This window comes from Pogoniulus pusillus, chromosome 13 (assembly GCF_015220805.1).
Source record: "Pogoniulus pusillus isolate bPogPus1 chromosome 13, bPogPus1.pri, whole genome shotgun sequence".
NCBI classification, from domain to species: domain Eukaryota; kingdom Metazoa; phylum Chordata; class Aves; order Piciformes; family Lybiidae; genus Pogoniulus; species Pogoniulus pusillus.
In genome coordinates this window covers 29,564,215-29,581,221 of record NC_087276.1, presented here as the reverse complement: position 1 = coordinate 29,581,221, position 17,007 = coordinate 29,564,215, and the positions used below count along the sequence as shown (strand labels likewise).

Here is a 17,007-nt window from a genome sequence, read left to right as displayed (position 1 = left end):
GGTCTCCTCAAAGCCTTCTCCTTTCCAGGCTGCAGAGCCCTAGCTCTTGTAGCTTGTCCTCATAGCAGAGCTGCTGTAGCCCTCTGAGCATCTTGGTGGCCTCCTCTGGCCTGGCTCCAACAGTTCCATGTCTTTTTTGTGTTGGAGGCTCCAGAACTGCACACAGTCCTCCAGGTAGTGTCTTATGAGATCAGAGTAAAGGGGTCTATGAAACCACTTTGGATTTTTAGAAAGTCCATAGTAAGGGATGAAATAGAAACATGAGCTCTTCAGGTGAGAAAATATGAATGGACTTCAGTTTTGAGAGGTGTTGAATGTTGTGGAGTTCTCATTTTGTTCAGCTGGTTGTGTCCACGTTCTCCTGTTTTGTAGAACAATCCACTTGTAAAATGAAACTCAGCACTTGAATATCTTATGTTGGTTTTCCCTGGAGGGTAACCTGCATGACTTGGGTAGCAGTGGGGATGGGGAAGGAAATTTGTCTTAGGTCTTTGTTTTACATGTACAGTACATTTATCCCCTGCTTTCTTTTCACTACAGCAACAATAACTCCTTTGTGGTTTCCTTTTATAGATTGTTGCCAATTCCTTCTTGGCAAACCCTACTACCTCTGCCCTCTTTGCAACAATTTTGGTGGAATATCTTCTGGATCGGCTGCCAGAAATGGGCTCTAATGTGGAACTTTCCAATCTGTATCTCAAGCTGTTCAAGTTAGTCTTTGGCTCTGTTTCACTGTTTGCAGCTGAAAATGAGCAAATGCTGAAGGTAAAGGTCAATTGTTAAAACAAAAAAAGTCTGTTTTGACTTCTGATACATTCTTTGAGTGTCTGAGTAGTAGTTTTACACTGTCTGGCATTTCCTGGTCTTTTCATGTTTGAATCACTACTAATGCTGTGTCTTCATTTCTTCCAGTGCCAAGTGTGTTGTCTTATTTGTAGGAGATAGGTTCTGTGAGTGTTTCTTCATAGTTGAAACTGCAGAGTGATGTACTAATTGTGAGTGTCAATGACTGACAGGAACATGGGGGTTGGAGCATCTCTGCTACAATGACAGGCTGTGGGAATTGGGGTTGTTCAGCCTGGAGAAAAGAAGGCTTCTGGGAGACTTAATAGTGACCCTTCAGTACCTGAAGGGGACCTACAAGAAGGATGGAGAGAGACTGTTCAAAAAGGCTTCAGTGACAGGATGGGGAGCAATGGCTTCAACCTAGACTAAAACAGATTTAGACTGGATGTTAGGAACAAGTTCTTTACTATGAAGGTGGTGGAATACTGCAACAGGTTGTCCAGGGAGGTGGTTGGGGCCCCACCTCTGGAGATACTCAGAGTGAAGCTCAACAGGGATCTGGGCAACCTGATCTTGGTGAGGATGTCTCTGCTGACTGCAGGGAGGGTTGGACTAGATGACCTTTGGAGGTCCCTTCCAGCCTAGACCATTCTATGATTCTGTGTGACCTGATTAGGATCTGTGTAACTTCATGATCAGCACACATGTCTATTCTGCATGTGTTTTACAATTGGCTTCATGGGATGTTAGGGTTTGGAAGGGACCTTGGAAGATCTTCCAGTCCAACCCCCCTGCGATAGCAGGACCATAGGATCTAGTGCAGGTTGCACAGGAACACATCTAGACAGGGCTTGAAAGCCTCCACAGAAGGAGACTCCACTGTGTCTCTGGGGAGCCTGTTCCAGTGCTCTGTGACCCTTACAGAAAAGAAGTTCTTCCTCATATTGAGGTGGAACTTGCTGTGCTGTATTTTCTATCCATTGCTCCTGTCCAATCCTAGGGCACAAGTGAGCAGAGGCAGTCCCTGTCCCTTCCTTATCCCCAGCTTTCAGGTTGGAAGAGACCTCCAAGCTCATCCAGTCCAACCTAGCACCCAGCCCTATCCAGTCAACCAGACCATGGCACTAAGTGCCTCATCCAGTCTTTTCTTGAAGACCTCCAGGGACGGTGCCTCCACCATCTCCCTGGGCAGCCCATTCCAATGCCAATCACTCTCTCTGCCAACAACTTCCTCCTAACAGCCAGCCTATGCCTACCCCAGCACAACTTGAGACTGTGTCCCCTTGTTCTGTTGCTGGTTGCCTGGGAGAAAAGGGCCACCCCCCACCTGGCTACAATGTCCCTTCAGGTAGTTGTAGACAACAGTGAGGTCCCCCCTGAGCCTCCTCTTCTGCAGGCTGCACAACCCCAGCTCCCTCAGCCTCTCCTCATAGGGATTGTGTTCCAGGCCCCTCCCCAGCTTTATTGCCCTTATCTGGACACCTTTCAGCACCTCAACATCTCTCTTGAATTGAGGGGCCCAGAACTGGACACAGCACTCAAGGTGTGACCTGACCAGTGCTGAGTTCAATGTCCTTGTAATATTAAGACTTGCTTAGACTGAAATCACTGTTTTGTGTTTTGGTGACTCTTGTTCATTTGTGTCATGTTTAGTGACATAAACCTTGAATTGGCTCTTTCTATGCTGTTAAAAAGTCTGGGTTAAGCACTGACATTGTGATCAGTTGGGACCCATTTATGTTGATGAGATGATCTCATGATTTGGTGAGTTTAGAAATGGTGACCTTGAAGCAGCAGTGTGCTTTTCTCATGAAAGTAACAGCTGCCTATACCCAGAAAACATGAAAAGATTGATTAGAGGCTGTCCTTCTCTTATAATTTCTCTTCTACCTTTAGAATAAACAAAATTTCTGATACAGATAACTCTTATGATTATTGTTTCAGTGCTTAATGATTTGTAACAGGATTAGTTCAGTCTAGAAGGGAGGTAGGTGAGATTACTAATTTTCCAGATAATTTGAAAGATAAAAGTAATACAAAGCAATGTGCAGAGGTAATACGAAGCAATATTCATATCATCTTGCTTGAATTCCTGCAGTTAGTCATCAGAACCAAGGTCATTTGGATTTTGTGAGCTGGAGATCCAATTTCAGGAGTGTGATTTACTACCTTCACAGTCTCACGCTTCTGTAATGTTTTTTTTGTATCCTCAGGATTGATGAAATGGGCCTTGGGTAGACAATTTAATTGAGTGATGAAGGCTATTTGCAGCATTTGCATAGTCATGTAGAAAGCTTTTAGTTGTTGCTGAAATCAGGAATTGTCTGTGTGTTCCTGATCTGTGAGAATCCTTCTGTTTCTCCACTGTTCGTTATGATTCCTGCAAACTGCTGATGTCCTCTGCTCTAGAAAGACCACCAGTTCCAGAGCTATTTTTTTTCACTTGTCTCAGTTTGCTTTCCATGTGTAATTTTAGCATTTACAACAATTAAGGATGAATGATGGAGTTTAATCAACAAGGATTAAATTAATACTGGGAAGTGTCTTCTCTTGCCATTCTGCCCTTCTTGCTGTGTATGCTTAGACTCATAGAGTGGTTTAGGCTGGAAGGGACCTCAAAGCTCAGCCAGTTCCAACCCCCTGCCATAGGCAGGGACACCTCCCACTAGAACAGGTTGCTCAAGGCCTCATCCAACCTGGCCTTGAACAGCTCCAGGGAGGTTGTGGAGCACAAATCTTTGATCACATTGGGTGATTCTGTGCTCCACAACCTGCCTGGGCAACCTGTGCCAGTGTCTCACCACCCTCACTGCAAAGAGCCCTTTCCTAACATCTGGTACTCCAAGTGGGGTCTCAGGAGAGCAAAGTAAAGGGGCAGAATCCCCTCCCTTGCCCTGCTGCCCACACTGCTCTTGCTACAGCCCAGCACAGGGTTGCTGTCTGGGCTGCACTCTCACTGCTGGCTCATGTTGAGCTTTTCATCACCTCAGACCCCCAGGTCCTTTGCCTGAGGGCTGCTCTCAGCCATTCCCCACGCAGTCTGGAGCTATGCTTGGGATTGCACCCACCCAGGTGCAGGACCATACACTTGGCCTTGTTAAATGCCGTGAGGCCAGTCTGGGCCCACCTCTGCAGCCTGTCCAGGTCCCTCTGGATGGATCCCTGCTCTCTAGCAAGTCAACTATGCCACACAGCTTGGTGCTGTCTGCAGACTTGCTGAGGGTGCACTGATTGCTCTGTCAAAGATTCTCTGGAGCAAATGGTTTTCATTTTGTCAGATTGGCAAAATGTTTTGTAGGGTCATTTCTCCTTTTTGATAGCAAAATTTAATAGAGGTAAAGAATATTCTGGGTTCTTCATGCTGTTGAAGTAGAGATCTAGTTACAACAGTTCTTCAACAGCAGATCAAAATTAGTGTCATATCAAAGTGTTTGGAGTATTTGAAGGTTTTTGATCTGAAGAACATGCCTCTTGCTGAAGTCTTGTACAGGATGATGATGATGGTAAAAATGGTATTTTTCTTAATCTTCAGCCTTTTATTTTTGTTGTTCATAGCCACATTTACACAAGATTGTGAACAGCTCCATGGAACTTGCACAGACTGCCAAGGAGCCCTATAACTATTTCCTGCTGCTCAGAGCACTGTTCAGATCGATTGGAGGAGGCAGCCACGATCTGCTGTATCAGGAATTCCTGCCACTGTTGCCGAACTTACTGCAAGGTAGAGCAATTCCTTCTTTCCCCACTCCCCTTTCTGGTCTTTTGATATAAATAATATTAATCAAGTTACATTATATAATGAGAAAAAACAAACCCAAAGCTTTCATAGAATCATAGAATCACCCAGGTTGGAAGAGACCTCCAAGGTCATCCAGTCCAACCTATCCCCCAGCCCTATCCAGTCAACCAGACCATGGCACTAAGTGCCTCAGCCAGGCTTTGCTTCAACACCTCCAGGGACGGTGCCTCCACTACCTCCCTGGGCAGCCCATTCCAATGCCAATCACTCTCTCTGGGAAGAACTTCCTCCCAACTTCCAGCCTGTACCTTCCCTGGCACAACTTGAGAATGTGTCCCCTTGTTCTATTGGTGGTTGCCTGGGAGAAGAGGCCAACCCCCACCTGGCTACAATGTCCCTTCAAGTAATTATAGACAGTCATGAGGTCACCTCTGAGCCTCCTCTTCTGCAGGCTGCACACCCCCCAGCTCCCTCAACCTCTCCTCATAGGGTTTGTGTTCCAGGCCCCTCCCCAGCTTTGTTGCACTTCTCTGGACACGTTCCAGCACCTCAACATCTCTCTTGAATTGAGGGGCCCAGAACTGGACACAGTACTCAAGATGTGACCTGACCAGTGCTGAGTACAGGGGCAGAATAACCTCCCTTTTCCTGCTGCCCACACTGTTACTGATGCAGGCCAAGATGCCATTGGCTCTCTTGGCCACCTGGGCACACTGCTGGCTCATCTTTAGCTACTATCTATCAGTACCCCCAGGTCCCTTTCCTCCTAGCTGCTTTCCAGCCACTCTGTCCCCAGCCTTAACCCTGATAAAGAGCTTCTGATTTTGAGCTTTGCAGTTGATTAAGTATCTTCAGTGTGACTTACTCATATTTGCTGTTGGCTGCTTGAGGCTTCATAGTTTTGCCTTCACATTTTCTGCTGCTTGTTTTCTCTGCTTTTCAATGGGGGTTTGTTGTTTTGTTGTTTCCCATTGCTATAGGTAGCTTTGCTTGGCACAAAGAGTCATGTGGTAAAAATAATAGAAGTGATGTTGCCAAGGCCCATTCCTGGTTTTGTGGGAAGAACATTACAGAGGAGCTCTGGTAGCCCTGCTCTTGGGGGCACATATGTGCACCTGCAAGTGAATGATAAATATAAATGCAAGTAGTGTCAGCTGAGGGGGAAGAGAAAGGCAAATAACAATCAGTTTGATTAATTGAGCAGTTGTGCTTGCAAGGACTGTGTGTTCCAGAGGTATTAAAGATGAGCAGGAAAATGTGGAGAACTACTTAAGAACAAGCTAATAAGAGCAATTCCAGGAGCATGAAATCTTGTGGTAGCCATATACAGCTGTAGGAGCAACTTTTACTGGAGTTAGCAAGTCCTGCTCTAGGGTAGGGTGTCCCTGCCCATGGCAGGAGGGTTGGAACTGGCTGATCCTTGTGGTCCCTTCCAGCCCTGACTGATTCTATGATTCTGTGTGTGTTACCCATAAGCTCTTATGTTAAATGGACATGCTGGTGTAGAAGTGCTTCCTAGGTTTATGGAACATAGGAAATTCTGATGGGGAGGAAAATAAATGGGGAACTACGGCGTTGTGGAGGCAGGGAATTAATGTGGCCAAGTCAGGGAATATAAAAAGTAAAATTATTTTCCTGGGACCCTGCCCCCAAAACTATGTACAAAATTAGTTTGGTTTATTAGCAGACTCAGTTCCATCGGAGAATATCTTACAAAAGGAGATTATGGGTAAATTTGGATATTTAGGAAGTCAGGAAATGGAAAAGGCTAAGCTATAAACACACTTTTACCTTGCTATCAATCAGGCTGAGCAGAAGATTAGGGGAAAACTACTCATGAAGGTGAGGTAGGCATTTGGCTGTGGTCCCTTAATGAACTCCTCTGCAGGAGCAGCCTTCTGAGTTGCAGCCACTATCTAATGATAGAGATCCATGCCACAGAAGTCCGAGACGAGTGACAGAGCTGCCAAACTCAGAAATCTCTCGAGCACTTCTTCCCAAGTGGGGTGGTGCTGGGATGATGCTGTCCTCACAACGGCAGAGGAGAGCCAAACTGGTGGGGTCCCCAGTCTGGAAGGCAGCCAGCAAATTAGCTACTGATGGGGTCTGAGAGAGGGTGGTCCGGGTGCTGCCATCTCTCTCTCTCTCTCTGAGGACCTGAGGCTCGCTAAGCCTCCCAGCTTGCACAAAAGAGCGCAGAAGTGGGCAGAGCCATCCAAAGCAGGGTAGGAATCACGAGCTGTACAAAGGCAGGAGCTGGCCAAAAGCGGGCGCAGTTCAGTCGCGGCAGGAGAGGCGCTCAAGATGGGAACTATCAAGGCTGGAGAACCCCAAGGCAGGAACCCTTGCTCTGGTTGTCCTTTCTCTAGGCAATCACCAGCCTGATTTCAGCGCGGGCATTTACACAGGCCAGCCCACGTGCAGCTAAAGGACCCTTTGCTGCCCTGCTGCAAGCCCTTGGGGCAGGAGGGCTAAGCAGGTTTTCCTGCCTTTCTCCTCCCATTCAAACCATGGAATGATGACAGGGAGAAGAGAGGAGGTGGTGGAGGCACCATCCCTGGAGCTCTTCAAGAAAAGCCTGGATGAGGCACTTAGTGCCATGGTCTAGTTGCCTGGATGGGGCTGGGGGATAGGTTGGACTGGATGATCTTGGAGGTCTCTTCCAACCTGATTGGTTCTATGATTTGGAGTATCCAGGACATGTGGTTAGTCTGTATGGAGCAGATATGTACTTGAACTCATTTAATATTTCTTCTCAGGATTCCAGATATTTTTAAAGCTATTTTTTTTCCTTGCCTGGATTTTTTTTTTAATTGATAGGTTTAAATCAAGTTATTTTTTCTGATTTTTCACCTGCTCTGTTCAAATACTAAGTTTTTGAGTCTTATATTAAGTTTTAGAGTATGAATAGAAATGTTAATGTGTTGTTGGATATTTCTTGGTGTGTGCATGTACCTATAAAACCCTCAGATGCAGGTTCAGATTCTGAATGGTGCAAGGTTTTGTAAATACACTATTTATAGAGTTATGCTGAATTTAGGATATAGTCCACAGTTTACTGGTAGAAACAGCTGTCTTTTGAGTGTATAACTTACCAATAATTTGCAGGACTTAACATGCTGCAAAGTGGTCTTCATAAACAGCACATGAAAGACTTGTTTGTGGAGCTCTGCCTCACTGTGCCGGTTCGCTTGAGCTCCCTGCTGCCTTATCTGCCGATGCTGATGGATCCCTTGGTGTCAGCTCTCAATGGATCTCAGACCCTGGTCAGCCAAGGCTTAAGAACCCTTGAATTGTGTGTGGATAACTTGCAGCCAGACTTCCTGTATGATCACATCCAGCCAGTTCGAGCTGAACTAATGCAGGTAAGTGTGGTGTTTCCTCTTAGACCACAAGAGGTCATTGATTCACTGAGCAGTAGACATTTGTGTGAGCCTCAAGACTTGAAGAATCTATTATGAGAACCATACCAGTCTGATTTGTACATAAAAGGCCAGTTGATGTTGGATTGTTAAGCTGAAAACTGAGACATTGTAGAGTGAATGAATAATTTCTTCTACACTTCTTTAAAGAAGGGATTAACCCTCCTAAAAGGAGTTAAACTTCAGACTTGGGACTCAATAGCAAGTGTATTGCTGTGTTTAAGATGATTTGGCATAGAAAATGATTAAAAGTTGTTAATTTCTCTTTTAAAAGACAACCTGAAGAGCATATCATGATTACCTTTAGAATATCATGATTGACAGTAGTGTGAAGTCTTATTCAGTGAAGATGTGGCTGAAATTAGTGGCATGGGTTGCCCAAGGACGTTGTGGAGCACAGAAGCACCCATTGTGATCTTTGATCGCATTGGGTGCTTCTGTTCTCCACAACTTCCCTGGAGGTGTTCAAGGCCAGGTTGGATGAGGCCTTGAGCAACCTGTTCTAGTGGGAGGTGTCCCTGCCTACAGGAGGGGGTTGGAATTGGATAATCTTTGGAAGGGACCTCAACCTAAACCATTCTATGATTTCAAAACTAGCTCTGAAGTTAATTCCCTTCAGCCTTAACTGACCTGCTTTATTTTTTTTTCTTCCAAAATTCATTCTGGTATTGACCTAATATTAATCCTAAACAGGAAGTTATGCTTTTTGTGGCAGAGATTTTGTAGCTAACCACAGTACTCTAATCTAAAACTGCATTTAGAACAACCCAAGCAGCGCTACAGGCTGGGGCCAGAGTGGCTGAGAGCAGCCAGAAAGAAAGGGACCTGAGGGTGCTGGTAGATAGTAGGCTGAAGCTGAGGCAGCAGTGTGCCCAGGTGGGCAGCAGAGCCAGTGGCATCCTGGGCTGGCTCAGGAGCAGTGTGGCCAGCAGGACAAGAGAGGTTCTTCTGCCCCTGCGCTAAGCACTGCTCCGGCCACAGCTTGAGTGCTGTGTCCAGTTCTGGGCCACTCAGTTCAAGAGAGATATTGAGGTACTGGAAGGTGTCCAGAGAAGGGCAACAAGGCTGGGGAGGGGCCTGGAGCAGAGCCCTGTGAGGAGAGGCTGAGGGAGCTGGGGATGTGCAGCCTGCAGCAGAGGAGGCTCAGGGCAGAGCTCATTGCTGTCTGCAGCTACCTGAAGGGAGGCTGTAGCCAGGTGGGGTTGGGCTCTGCTGCCAGGCAAACAGCAACAGAACAAGGGGACACAGTCTCAAGCTGTGCCAGGGGAGATCTAGACTGGATGTTAGGAGGAAGTTGTTGTCAGAGAGAGTGATTGGCATTGGAATGGGCTGCCCAGGGAGGTGGTGGAGTTGCCTTCCCTGGAGATGTCCAAGCCAAGCCTGGCTGGGGCACTTAGTGCCATGGTCTGGTTGATTGGCCAGGGCTGGGTGCTAGGTTGGCCTGGATGATCTTGGAGGGCTTTTCCAACCTGGCTGATTCTATGATTTAAACTGGCATGAGCTGAGACTGCTTAAACTGAGTCTCGCTGAGCATTTTCTGGAAGTCATGCAGGATCAGTTACTTGGGGATAAGATGTGGTGTTTTCTTGGACATTTTTCTGCGTTACAACTTGAAATACTTTGGAAGTGAGAGTGATTTTAACCATGCACCACTTCAAACACTTGCAGGCTTTGTGGCGCACGCTGCGCAATCCTGCAGACAGCATTTCTCACGTGGCTTACCGGGTGCTCGGTAAGTTTGGTGGAAGTAACAGGAAGATGTTAAAGGAATCACAGAAGCTACAGTATGTGGTCACAGAGATCCAAGGACCAAGCATCACTATTGAATTTTCAGACTGTAAAGCATCCATTCAGCTCCCAATGGAAAAGGTGAGGTCTTCCCTTACTTTCTGTACTGATAAAACATCTTACTCGTTTTTCACTTGTTACAGATTGAAGTTTGTTTACTTGTAAAGCCTTGTTAAAATATGTAGTATGTCTGCCAGTTCCAGTTAAGACTTAATAAATATCTTAGAGTAGAGAATTTACATAATGAAAAGTGGGATTTAGGAGCTCTGGCATACCTGGGTTTTTTTCTTATGTTTTTACAACGTAAATGAATTAGCAGTGAAAAAGCAGAATCTAAACTTATAAACCCTATTGTGGCCTTCCAGTATCTGAATGGGATCTGTAGGAAAGCTGGGGAGGGACTTATTAGGGTGTCAGGTAGTGATAGGACTAAAGGGAATGAATCCAAGCTAGAGGAGAGGAGATGTAGATTAGACGTTAGGAAGAAGTTCTTCACGGTGATGGTCATGAAACACTTGGCACAGGTTGCCCAGGGAGGTGGTGGAAGCCTCATCCCTGGGCAACCCGTTCTAGTGTTTCACCACCCTCGCTTTAAAGCACTACTTCCTAACATCCAGTTTCAATCTCCCCTCTGCCAGTTCAAACCCATTCCTCCTCATCCTGTCATTACAAGACCTTGTCAATAGTCCCTCCCCAGCCTTCCTGTAGGCCCCCTTCAGATACTGGAAGGCCACTCCAAGGTCGCCTTGAAGCCTTCTCTTCACCAGCTGGTGAGGTACTTCTTAGGATGTCAGTGAGTGATAGGCCTAAGGGAAATGGATCTAAGCTAGAAGAGAGGAGATGTAGATTAGATGTTAGGAAGAAACTGAAGGGATGTTTTAGCCAGGTAGGGGGTGGCCTTTTCTCCCAGGCAACCACCAACAGAACAAGGGGCCACAGTCTCAAGTTGTGCTGGGGGAAGTATAGGCTGGATGTTAGGAGGAAGTTGTTGGCAGAGAGAGTGATTGGCACTGGAATGGGCTGCCCAGGGAGGTGGTGGAGTCACCGTCTCTGGAGGTCTTCAAGAAAAGCCTGGATGAGGCACTTAGTGCCATGGTCTAGATGACTGGCTAGGGCTGGGTGCTAGGTTGGACTGGAAGAGCTTGGAGGTGTCTTCCAACCTGTTTGATTCTATGATTCTAAGAAGTTCTTCACCATGATGGTGGTGAGACACTGGAACAGGCTGCCCAGAGAGGTGGTGGAAGCCTCACTTGTGATGTTTTTAAGGCCAGGCTGGATGTGGCTTTGGGCAGGCTGATCTGATGGGAAGTGTCCTTGCCCATGGCAGGGGGTTGGAACTAGATGATCCTTGAGGTTCCTTCTAACCCTGACAATTCTGTGATTGTGTATTTTGCTTTTGCCTTTTTTTTTTCCCCTTAAGGTAATTTTGGAGTTGCCAGACTTGGTGGGTGTAAGACAAAACATTCTGTCAGGATTCACTGCAAATAGCTGCTTATTTTTGTGCTATCTACTCATTGGTGTAAAGTGTATAAGGCAGGTGTTGTGTTACTGTGGCATGCAAAGCAGCAGAAGCTTGCCAACTTCAGTTTTCTTTTCCCTTTAAAGGTTGTTTTTTACTGCCACTCCCAAAATAATAGTCTTAATCCTCTCTTCTGCTTTTACATAGTGATAGGATAGGGAGCTAAAATGGTACAGGTAAATGCTTTCTATGGATTTTTCCAACCCTTTGTAACTTTTGATGTACTGCTTTAGATTAGGAGTGGGAATCTACTCTAAATCCTCTATGTTTTCATCTTGAAATGCACCAGAAACTTCTTCAGTGATGATTATTCTAATGACTTCAATGATTTGGTTTTGTTTGTGGTCTCTAGGTTGAATATAGTACTTCTTACAGCTGCAAAACCACTTTGTGTGTGCACTGGCTTTCATCAGGCAATCTCAGTCTATCACAAATGTTTAGTTCTCACTAATTACAGCAATCTAATCTATGTCTTGGGATCTGAGAGTGAAGCTAGATTCTCAGTTAATTTGGCATGTAGAGTTTTCTGACACTTGTTTCTATTACACTTTCATAAGTAGGTATGATATGAACATAGTAAACAATTTTCTTTGCAGGAAGCTGACTCTCTTTGGCTCTGTACAGCCAACAGCCTTAAAAAAGAGCTTGGAAACATGAATCTTAAAATGCAGATAGCATTACTGATTTCTCTTCTGGACTGAAACTGATGAGCTGTATAGATACAAATGAGCTCTATGGATGCAACTGCTGACATTTTCCCCCATTTTGCTAGGTTTAATTCAGACCAAACTTTTCAAACTGTTTATGCATCTAACATGTTGATTAATGATAGGCAGCAATCTTCAGCTTTGTGATGTTGACCAAACCACACTATTGTCTGCAGAACACTTTGTGTCTGTACAAAAAAAAGTCAAATGAAAAGGAAAAAGTGGAATGAACTGAAAATGAGAAATTGATGTTTTTATTTAGTGCTTTGGGTAGTCTCCTGAGGTCTGTGTGAAGCTCCTTATTCACTTTACTGAGATTCTGATGGAATCTCCTTCTTGCAAAAGAGGAAAAAAAGAAGTCTATGTCTGTTAGATAAGTAGTTCCTGGAAGTTGCTTCCAGGGACATTTATATGAAATCATGTTATGGTTTAGGTTGGAAGGGTCCTCAAAATTCTGAGGACAGTGGCTGGAGAACAGCCAGAAAGAAAAGGGCCTGGGGGTGCTGGTAGATAGGAGTTGAAGATGAGGCAGCAGTGTGCCCAGGTGGGCAGCAGAGCCAATGGCATCCTGGGCTGGCTCAGGAGCAGTGTGGCCAGCAGGAAGAGGGAGGTTCTTCTGCCCCTGTGCTCAGGCCACCCCTTGAATGCTGTGTCCAGTTCTGGGCTCCTCAATTCAAGAGAGATGTTGAGGTGCTGGAATGTGTCCAGAGAAGGGCAACAAAGCTGGTGAGGGGCCTGGAGCACAGCCCTGTGAGGAGAGGATTAGGAGCAGCAATTGCTGCTGGAAGGAAGGTGAGCCAAATTTCCTTGAGGGTGAGGTGCACCTTGCTCATGACTGCAGATGCTTTCTGACCACAAAAATAAATATATCTGCCATGAAACTTTGCACTTAAGAAGCACAGCAAATACCACTGTAACTTCAAGTCATACAGTCATAGAATCAGTCAGGGTTGGAAGGGACCACAAGGATCAGCCAGTTCCAACTCCCCTGCCATGGCCAGAGACACCCTACCCTAGGTCAGACTGCCCAGAGTCCCATCCAGCCTGGCCTTAAACACCTCCAGGGATGAGGCCTCAACCACCTCCCTGGGCAACCCATTCCAGCCTCTCACCACTCTCATGCTCAACACCTTCCTCCTCACATCCAGCCTCCAGCTTCGCTCCACTCTCTGTATTTGTTGCTAAGGCAGCCAGGCTGTACTTACATTTAAAGTTGCTTCTAATATGTCTCTGTTCCTTTGATTAATCACCTTATTGCAAACAATGAAGAACAAGCAGTGTTTGGTTGCTAATTGTCTTTTCTTCCTTCCAGGCAATCGAGACTGCTCTGGACTGTTTGAAGAGCGCTAACACAGAACCGTATTATCGGAGGCAAGCGTGGGAAGTCATCAAGTGTTTCTTGGTGGCTATGATGAGCCTGGATGATAACAAACATGCATTGTACCAACTTCTTGCACATCCCAAGTATGACAATTCTTTAAATGTAAATGTGTGTGTAAAATGTATAGTGTCTTTAAAACAGCCTAATTTTGGAGGCCGTGCTTAGTCCAGGCAGTGTGTTCTTTGTGGCATTTTTACCTAGGGGTTTCTCCTGCTGCCAGGAGAGGAATTCTCCTCTCCTTCCTGTCAGAGGAATTTTGTCAGTGTATTATTTATGCCAGCCATGTGCTCATATTTCATACTTTAATTTTCTTCCCCTAATCACAGTCTGATCTACTGCATATAAGATGGTTTAGGTTGGAAGTGACCTCAAAGTTCATCCAGTTCCAACTCCCTGCCATAGGCAGGGACACCTCCCATTAGAACAGGTTGCTCAAGGCCTCATCCAACCTGGCCTTGAACACCTCCCTGGGCAACCTGTGCCAATGTCTCACTACCCTCACTGAAAAGAATCCTTTCCTAACCTCTACTTTGAATCTCCCCTCTGCCAGTTCAAACCCATTACTTCTTGTCCTGTCACTACCAGACCTTCTCAATAGTCCCTTCCCAACCTTCTTGTAGTCTCCTTTAGATACTGGAAGGCCACTCCAAGGTCTCCTCAAAGCCTTCTGTTCTCCAGGCTGAAGAGCCCCAACTCTGATACTGTCCTCATAGCAGAGCTGCTGCAGCCCTCTGAGCATGTTTGTGGCTCTCCTGTGGACTGGCTCCAACATTTCCATGTCCTGCTTGTGCTGGGGGCTCCAGAACTGCACCCAGGACTGCAGGTGGGGTCTGACGAGAGCAAAGTAAAGGGGCAGAATCCCCTCCCTTGCCCTGCTGCCCACACTGCTCTTGCTGCAGCCCAGCACAGGGTTGCTGTCTGAGCTGCACTCACACTGCAGGCTCCTGTTGAGCTTTTCATCACCCCAGACCTCCAGGGCCTTTTCCTCAGGGCTGCTCTCAGCCATTCCCCACCCAGCCTGGAGCTGTGCTTGGTCAGACGTTTTAAAACTATACTTTTAGTTGAATATATTTAAATAGTTGGAACATTCTGGTGCTAAGATGTGTTTTAAAGATCACATTTGGTTGTGGTGTTTTTGCATGGACATCCAACATTTCCCTGAAGTGAAAGACAGACAAGATTAAGTTTTGCTTAGTGACCAAACTATAGCACAGTCACACACATAACTTATGTCTTAGTGCAGGAGCTTTGTACTCATTTTTTTTTCCCATTTACAATTGTTGTAATTGATATTTAATTGCTTTGATTGATATTTAATGCTTTTAGGCACCTGACATGCTTGTCCACGAAGCATGTGCTGAGTCCTACTCTTGGAGTGTGGATAATGTAGCTAAAGAGTGTAGCAGCTTTTATAATGTGGACTTGTTAGGCTCGACATAAATATAACTCTGCAGTGAATAGGTTTTGTTGGGTGGTGATTTGATAAATCATGTTTCACTCTTTCAAGCTGAAAATCAAATGGCATTTTAAGAAAGGGGGAAATGTCAAAACCTGAAAATGGCATTCTGTAATTGAGCTGCACTGTGATGCCTCCATACCTGTTATTTGCACTGTACGTGGCTTCTTCTGAACCACTGGCTTTAAATGTTCCTGATGAAATTGAGCTGTCCATCATCTTTGAGGCCTGTGGTTGACAAAATTAATATGGACTGAGTGAACTGGTCTAGCTCTATCAAAATGAGGGGAAAACAGGAGATGGAGTTAGATACCAGAAGTGAACTTGGAATCAAGCACTTGACAGTGTTCATGGCCAAGCTTCCAGTGCTGCAGCTTAGAGCTTGCTTTTGTCTTTCAGCTTTACTGAGAAGTCCATCCCCAGTGTGATTATTTCTCATCGATACAAAGCTCAGGATACTCCAGCACGGAAAACCTTCGAACAAGCACTGACAGGGGCATTCATGTCAGCAGTCATCAAAGATCTGAGGCCCAGTGCTCTGCCCTTCGTAGCCAGCTTAATCCGCCACTACACCATGGTGGCAGTTGCTCAGCAGTGTGGTAAGTGTAGACATGGTGTGGATGGTTGTGAGAGGGGTGATTTGTTTTAAGATAGTCATGATGCTGCAATTGCTTCCTGAGTAGAAGAGAGTTTTTTTTGATCTGATCTCTGAAATACATTCTTTAAAGCCTTGGTGTTCCCCAAGGATCAGTGCTGGGCCCAATCCTGTTCAATATCTTTATTGATGATCTGAAGCAGGGGATTGAGTCCAGCATCAGTAAGTTTGCAGATGACACCAAGCTAGGAGCAGGTGTTGATCTGGTGGAAGGTAGAGGAGCCCTGCAGAGTGACCTAGACAGGCTGGATGAGTGGGCAGAGGCCAATGGGCTGAGATTGAACAAGGCCAAGGGCAGGATTCTACACTTTGGCCACAACAACCCCAAGCAGCACTACAGGCTGGGGGCAGAGTGGCTGAGAGCAGCCAGGCAGAGAGGGAGCTGGGGGTGCTGGGAGAGAGTAGCTGAAGAGGAGACAGCAGTGCCCAGGTGGGCAGCAGAGCCAATGGCATCCTGGGCTGGCTCAGGAGCAGTGTGGGCAGCAGGAAGAGGGAGGTTTTTGTGCCCCTGTGCTCAGCACTGCTCAGGCCACCCCTGGAGTGCTGTGTCCAGTTGTGGGCTCCTCAGTGCAAGAGAGCTGTTGAGGTGCTGGAAGGTGTTGAGAGAAGGGCAACAAAGCTGTGAGGGGCCTGGAGCACAGCCCTGTGAGGAGAGGCTGAGGGAGCTGGAGGTGTGCAGCTTGGAGAAGAGGAGGCTCAGGGGTGACCTCATTGCTGCCTACAACTACCTGAAGGGAGGCTGTAGCCAGGTGGGGTTGGTCTCTTCTGCCAGACAACCAGCAATAGAACAAGGGGACACAGTCTCAAGTTGTACCAAGGGAAAGTATAGGCTGGATGTTAGGAGGAAGTTGTTGGCAGAGAGAGTGATTTCTCATTGGAATGGGCTGCCCAGGGAGGTGGTGGAGTCACCATCCCTGGAGGTAATTAAGAGGAGTCTGGCTGAGGCACTTAGAGCCATGGTCTGGTTGCTTGGCTAGGGCTGGGTGCTAGGCTGGCCTGGATGATCTTGGAGATCTCTTCCAACCTGCTTGATTCTATGAAAAGTCTGAAAAGAGTCCATCACCTTTATGATACTTGTAAAATGGTGCAGCTGATTGAAGTAATCACAGCTTGGAACAGTTTCTGTTTCCAAAGCATTTGTGCCACTTTGTGTGCATGGTGGTTTTTTGCAGGTGGTATTTGATTGGGTTGTTCTCACTTGCAGTTTAGAAGGATCATAGAATGGTTTAGGTTGGAAGTGACCTGAAAGATTATCTAGACATAGGCAGGGAGACCTCCTACTAGAACAGGTTGCTTAAGGCCTCACCTAACCTGGCCTTGAACACCTCCAGAGAGGTTGTGAAGCACAGAATCACCCAACATGATCAAAGATCGCGTTGGGTGATTCTGTGCTCCACAACCTCCCCGGGCAACCTGTGCCAGTGTCTCACCATTCTCACTGCAAAGAACTTCCTCCTATCATCCAGTCTAAATCCTCCCTCACCCCTTCCAGCTTAAATTCATTCCTCCTCAAGACCTTGTTTTGAGTACAAGACCTTGTCTTGAGTACAAAAC

The 17,007-nt window shown here is 46.2% G+C and overlaps 1 protein-coding gene across 3 annotated transcripts in view; it reads left to right on the top strand.

Annotated features, from left to right (window-relative positions):
* Nucleotides 1–17,007, top strand: part of TRRAP (transformation/transcription domain associated protein) — a 133,754-nt gene that overhangs the window by 22,801 nt on the left and 93,946 nt on the right. For all 3 annotated transcript variants that reach the window (XM_064153740.1, XM_064153739.1, XM_064153742.1), the window contains exons 19-24: nt 574–765; nt 4,342–4,507; nt 7,634–7,890; nt 9,616–9,816; nt 13,274–13,425; nt 15,198–15,397. In XM_064153740.1, the coding sequence (XP_064009810.1) occupies nt 574–765; nt 4,342–4,507; nt 7,634–7,890; nt 9,616–9,816; nt 13,274–13,425; nt 15,198–15,397 (1,168 nt within the window). The remainder of the gene's footprint in view (nt 1–573; nt 766–4,341; nt 4,508–7,633; nt 7,891–9,615; nt 9,817–13,273; nt 13,426–15,197; nt 15,398–17,007) is intronic.